Source organism: Lemur catta, chromosome 7 (assembly GCF_020740605.2).
Source record: "Lemur catta isolate mLemCat1 chromosome 7, mLemCat1.pri, whole genome shotgun sequence".
NCBI classification, from domain to species: domain Eukaryota; kingdom Metazoa; phylum Chordata; class Mammalia; order Primates; family Lemuridae; genus Lemur; species Lemur catta.
In genome coordinates, this window is record NC_059134.1 from 100926570 (window position 1) to 100932952 (window position 6383).

The following is a 6383-nucleotide window of genomic DNA, read 5'->3' on the forward strand; positions in this document are numbered from 1 at the left end:
ACCCCATCCAGACTGCCATCTTAGCACCTGTAAGCTCTATTCTGTCTGTTCTGCACATGCATTTATATGGTAACTGTGAGTTCCCTGAGGTTGGAGGCACAGTCATTATTTGTCTCTGTCCCACTGAGGTCCAGGAATGTCATGGAATAAACAAATGTGGTGGTTTCCCCTCCAGCCTGGGCAGGTTGTGCGTCTCCAGTAGGAGCTGGGGGCAGGGGTTCAGAGAGCCTCTGAGTGCCCTGGAGGAGAGGCACAGGTGGAGATGGGAGACCTGCCTCTCACAATGAATTCTGGTCCCACTAGCAAGCATGTGAAGACAGAAGCCAGCCCCGAGGCTCACACCTGCCCCTGTTCCTTGGGGAATGGACTTCACCCTCCCTCTGCACAAGGCAGCTCCTCACACAGCCCAGGGACCCTGCCTCCTCACCTGGGTCCTAAGCCCCCATGGCCTGCCACCCCTTCAGATGAGGCTTTAGACCAAGGCCCTGTGGTCCTCCCAACATCTGGGCCTCGACCAGGCTACCTTCTTCTCATGCATTTCCACCGTGTGGCTGACAAATTGTCAAGCTCTCTGACTGCCACTCGGTTGGGAGTGAGTCTGACCCCAGCTTTGACTCTTCTGTGAGTCACTTAGCCTCTTTGAGCCTTGGTTTTCTCTAAAAGTGGGACTAATTTCTTCTCTCTAACAGTTGCTTTGGGGGTTGTTTTCAAGGTCGATGGTCACGTGCAAAGCAGTTCCTAGTAACTGATTGCTAGTACCCTTGTACCTGGCCCAGTGATTAACCCTCAAAGGAAGAATTCCTTTTTGTATCTTCCCAACATTCAGGTCAGAGCCTTGAACAAAGTTAGGGCTCAGTAAGTATTTGTGGAGCTGAATACCCATTTTACAGGCTGGGAAATTGAGCCTGAGTGCCAGGGCTGCCCACCTGTATGCAGCAGAAGTCTCAAACCTGGGTCCTGAGCTGTCTTCTGTCCAAGTCTGAAATTAAGCATCTGTCTGTGCTTGGCTGGTGGGACTGTCAGGGGGCACTGGTCTTATCTATCTTGTCATCCTTCTCATATACTAACTTTTCATGCCTCCCAGTTTCCTCTGATAGGCACCAACAGGTGGGCATGGCATTAGGTTTGCCAGATTGATCAAATAAAAATATAGGATACCCAGTTAAACTGGAATCTCAGGAAAATGAATTTTGTTTTAGAATAAACATGTCCCAAATCAGATAAACAACAAATTAATGTTCTAGTTTGAATATGTCCCATGCTATATTTGGGACATGCTTATATAAATTGAGTACCCCCAATCCAAAAATCCAAAATGCTCCAAAATCCAAAACTTTTTGAGTGCTGATGTGACGCTCAACAGAAATGCTCATTGGAGCATTTTGAATTCTGGATTTTCAGATTAGGGATGCCCAACTGGTATAATGCAAATATTCCAAAATCTGAAAAATTTTGAAATCCATAATACTTCTTGTCCCAAGCCTTTTGGATAATGGATACTCAAGCTGCACTAAAAAAAAAAAAAAATTCATTGTTCATCTGAGATTCAAATGTAACTGGCATCCTGTATTTTATTTGGCAACCCTACATGGGGTGCACTGGTACTCCACATGTACAGACCACTGTGAGACCTGCTTTTTTTTTTTTTTTTTTGAGACAGAGTTTCACTCTGTTGCCTGGGCTAGAGTACTGTGGCGTCTGCCTAGCTCACAGCAACCTCAAACTCCTGGGCTTAAGCGATCCTTCTGCCTCAGCCTCCCAAGTAGCTGGGACAACAGACATGTGCCACCATGCCCGGCTAATTTTTTCTATATATATTTTTAGTCGTCCAGATAATTTCTTTCTATTTTTAGTAGAGACGGGGTCTCACTCTTGCTCAGGCTGGTCTCGAACTCCTGACCTCGAGCGATCCTCCCGCCTCGGCCTCCCAGAGTGCTAGGATTACAGGCGTGAGCCACCACGCCGGGCCTGAGACCTGCTTTTGTGTGACAGGGTCTCATGCACACCTTCCCCAGTGCTAGCACAATTTAGACATTTGTCACATACAGCAGTTGCAGCTTGCCTCACTCCTTCATTCCCAAAGCCCTTGGCTTCCTGCCTCCAGGGTCTACTCCTCCCACCTACCCTCCAAACTATGGCCAAACAACCACATAGACAAACACAAAGATCTGCATGACACCTCGTCTCCTATGCACCACAGCCCAGGCCCTACCATGGGCCCTTCACCCACTCATCCTGTGTCCCAGTGAGGTGACCCACACCTGAGCATACCCTGCCCTTCTGCACCGTCCTCCTTTTGCTTACAGTGTAAACCTGACACTGTTTCCTCTTCTGGATTGCCCTTCATCCTTCTCTGGCCAGGATACCCCACTCGTTTGAGATCAAGCAGCACATCCTCAGAGCAGTCTTTCTGGAGCTCCAAAGTGGACAACGTGGCTCCCTCCTCTTGTGACCGAGGCTTCTGTACAGACCTCTGCTGTAGCTCATCTCCCCTCACTGTGCTCATCTGCAAACCTGGGACCAGCCCCATCCCCTGGGAACTTCTCCTGGGTGGAACGAGATCATGTTCATCTGTACATTCTCAAGACCTGGCCCAAGGCCTATGCTACAGACCATGTTTACTGGGGAACAGAAAGGGCGTGAGTCAATTGTATCCTAGCATGTTAATAAGTCGTTTTTGTTTCCTTACCTTGTCTTATATTTGGGCCCTTTAGGCCACTTCCAGGTTTTCTTAGTGGTGTAAATCGGCTACTGTGGTCTGTGAATTATTTTTATTATCTACGGAGTCATTTCTTTAGGCCTCCTTTCCAAAGTGAACCATCGGAGTCATGGTTCTTGCTAGTTTTGTGGGTCTTGTTATATGCAGCCAGATTTCCCCTGGGACAGATCAAACCTGAGGACAGAGTTGTGTGCTTTAGAGCAGCAACACCACCCTGGAGCCCAACAAGTCTCTGGGGTTACGGGACCCTCTGCAGAGATGTTTAATCATGTGGACAGGAATTGTGTGATTTTAGGCTGCCCAGAAAAGTTCAGTATAACACAGAGAGCACATTACAGAGAAGCCTGCCACAGCCCACAGGTTTCCCAGAGGCCCAGATGGAGCTCAGTGTGAAGAAGGACCACATCTGAGGTCACTTGGCAGCAGATGTACAGGGTTCTGAAAAATCTGTGGATGAAAAATGGTGACAATTCTATCTATTGACTTCAGCTTTTATGTGACTTGGGGAGGAGCTACTATTTCAAGCTGCCTTGGTGGAATATCTCACACCACCTCCTAGAGATGGAAACGTTCTCAGGGTCAGCCCAGCTCCGGCACCACTATGGACCATTCCGATGGGGTCCTGGGGGAGGGGCATTTGCTCAGCAGATAAAAGTAGGCAGGATTCAGATTGGCAGCAAGTGGGGAGGGAAGGGGGAGTGAACAACATGGCCAAGAGATGGTTGTAGGGATGAGTTTGGGATGGTGGCAGGAAGTGAGGCCCCTGGTTGGTCTGAGCAGAGGCTTGTTCGAGGGTGATGGAAAATTAGGTGGGTTAGAAAACAAGGGTGTCAATAATGGAGGGTCTTGAGTAGCACACTGGGCACTTTGCCCTTTGTTTCTCAGTGTCCATCCAACAGATGATTTCTATACCAAACGTAGGATGGATTCTCCAGTTTTTTACAAAACTTCTATAGGATCCCCTTAAATATTGTCCTCCCCACTCCCCACCCCCACTTTGCATTCGGAAGGATTCAGTTTACAAAATATTATTAGTTTGTAGCTTTGGTAGGATTGCCAGATAAAATGCAGGACACCCAGTTAAATTCAAATTTCATGTGAACAATGAATAGTTTTTTAGGGTAAGTATATCCCAGACATTGCATGGAACATACTTACACTAAGAAAAGCATTCATTTTTATCTGAAATTCAAATTGAACCAGGCATTCTGTATTGCATTTGCTAAATCTGGCAACCCTAACTTTGAGGGTTCTGGTTTGCTGGACAGAGCTGGTGATGGAGGCTCCACAGGCTGGAGGCTGCCCTAAGAAAACCAGGCTAGAAAGGACAGATAGGGGAATGGTGGGTGTGGTCACCAGTAGGCTTCTGTCTCCCTCAGTCTCCCAGGGGCAGACGAAGAGCCCACGCCAAGCCCATTGTAAAGCCAGCGATGCAACCTGTTGAGAAGCAGAATCCTGAAGACCCTCAGATTTCCAAGGAGCCCAGCACAGAGGTGACAGGAAGCCCCTGGGCCTCCTACTGCAGCCTGCAGGGGAGGCAGGAGGGCTGGAGAAAGTTCCTCTGCCTGGGTGGAGGCCTGAGCCCCGATTGCCACACCCCAGCCTCCCGCTGCTGGGGAGTCCAGGCCCAGGGCCGGAAGGACAGGCACAGGAGGTTCCAGAGCTGGAGCGCCCCCTTGAGGCTCCTTCACACCTTCTACCACCACTTCCTCCATGGGGTGGGGGGAAACAGAGGACAGAGCCCCTGAAAAACAGGGAGATGGCATGGGAGAACCCAGCCTCCTGGGTGAGCAGCCTCATGCCACTTCAGTGACCATGGCACCTTCTCTGCAAAGCCGCCTTCTTCAGAGCAAAAGCTGAGCCTGCAGCCAGAACCTACGGTCACATTCCTGCTTACACTCCTGAGCACGTCTGAGCCCACCGAGCCGAAAGACCTTGACTCGTAAGGCTGTGTGAGTGTGTGTGAGTGCGTGTATGTGTAAAGTGCAGGGAGGCCTGGGGTGTCCCCCACTGCCCGGGAGCATTCAAACCTGAGCCGGGACTCAGCCCTGGGCTGTGCACAACAGGGGCCCAGACAGTACTGAAGGAGCCTGGGCCTCCCCACTCTGCCCACCCGCCTTGTCCAGCCTGTAGACCTTCTGGTCCAACCCTCACTGCCCACCTGCTCAGGGACTTGGAGATCCAGGAATACCGGTTCCTAGATCAGGAAGACTGGGGCCCCCAGCGGACCTCAAAGGAGATCAGGCATTTGCAGAATGACTGTATGAGGTGAGCCCAGCGGGCAGCTGGGGGTGGTAGGATGGCAGGGCTTCCCCCTACTGAGGCCAGGCCTGGTTCTCAGGTCAGAGCCCACATGCCTGGTTAGCAGGCAGTCCAATAGCTGTCAACCAGGGAGCTGCACCTTTAATTGTCCAAGAACTTGAGGGGTGGTTCAGTCTGTGGGGAAGGGTGTCTGCTCTCTGGGTATCAGGCTCTGCGGCTGGGGTCTGCATGTTCCCATGGCCACTTGCCGCTCTGTGGTAATCCCAGGGTCAGAGCCCTACCTGGTGACAGAGGTCCTGAGGTGGGGTGGGGTGTGACACTGCATGTGGGCACCCAGGCCGTGGGTCTGAGTGATCAGCTCTTCATTCATACACAGCTGACCTGGAGCACTCGGGCAGGGCTGGTTCCAGGGTCGGCCTTGTCACCGGCCTGGAGCCACAGAACCCTGTCATAGCCCCGACTATAGCTCAAAGGGATGACTAGCCCTGTGCCAACCACCCCCTTCCAAATGGGACCTCAGAGGGTTTCTAGCTCAGCCCATAGAAGCAGCCTGCCATGCTCTTGCTAAGGAAGACAAAAAGCATGGTTAGTCTCTGTCTGGGGCCCCTGATACAAGTCACTCAGGGAGAAAATTCCCTTCCTGCCTGTGGTTTTACCAGGACAAAAAGACTGAGCTCTCAGTGACACACTGATCCCAGGTGGCTACAGGACCAGGTGGCTGGTGCAGGAAAAGTGTGTGAGGGGTGCTGCCTGGGACAAGAGCCTGGGGACTAAGGCTGGGGGCCATCTGTCTTTCAACCCTAGGCTTCGGGAGTCACTGAGCAGTACCCAAATGGACAACCTGGTCCTCGGGGAGAAGCTGCAAAACCTGGTGAGACCCTCCGCCCAGGACCCCCTTCCTTTGTCTTGCCTCCTCCCTGCCTGCCAGCCCAGCTCCGGTGCTCGAGGGGCCCCAGGCTGTCCTGCCCGGTCAGCTGCCCACCTCTGGCCCTTTTGCTCAGCCCACCTTGCTGTATCAAAGCCTGAAGGAGGGAGCCCAGGCCATCCAGGAGGAAGTGAAAGTCATCCAGGAGGAAGTGAAAGCCATCCAGGAGGAAGCCCAGGCCCTGTTCCAGGTGCGTGGGCAGCACTGGCAGGCGGGGAGGGGGGACGCCTGCCCAGCATTGCTCATTCGCAGTCCTGTGCCTCTGCCCGCAGCATCCCAGCTCCCAGAACGTAGCCCTGCTCCTCATGCCACCTGACCAGCCCCACGACCAGAGGGACAAGAGTCAGCCCTGGCTGGGCCCAAGGCCAGAGTCCAGACACCTCCTCGGGAGGCTGTACCATCAGCTAGTGCCTCTCTAGGTCCCAGCAATAAACTTCGCCCCTGAGCTGCGGCTCTACCTCGTGTCTATGGGCCCTG

General features: G+C 52.3%; 1 protein-coding gene across 1 annotated transcript; it reads left to right on the forward strand.

Annotated features, from left to right (window-relative positions):
* The first annotated feature begins 4149 nt into the window (after window positions 1-4149).
* LOC123642159 lies at window positions 4150-6352 on the forward strand. Its single transcript, XM_045557068.1, has 6 exons — window positions 4150-4437; window positions 4555-4661; window positions 4889-4987; window positions 5786-5852; window positions 5983-6096; window positions 6179-6352. The coding sequence occupies exons 1-6, from the start codon at window positions 4150-4152 to the stop codon at window positions 6323-6325; spliced, it is 822 nt and encodes a 273-aa protein (XP_045413024.1). The 3' UTR covers window positions 6326-6352.
* The last annotated feature ends 31 nt before the right edge of the window (window positions 6353-6383 follow it).

Bases quoted from the DNA above. Each gene is read 5' to 3' on its own strand.
- LOC123642159 (XM_045557068.1), top strand. From the start codon at position 4,150: ATGCAACCTGTTGAGAAGCAGAATCCTGAAGACCCTCAGATTTCCAAG. The intron at 4,988-5,785 runs GTGAGCCCAGCG...TTTCAACCCTAG, and splicing joins TTGCAGAATGACTGTATGAG to GCTTCGGGAGTCACTGAGCA. The intron at 6,097-6,178 runs GTGCGTGGGCAG...CTCTGCCCGCAG, and splicing joins AAGCCCAGGCCCTGTTCCAG to CATCCCAGCTCCCAGAACGT.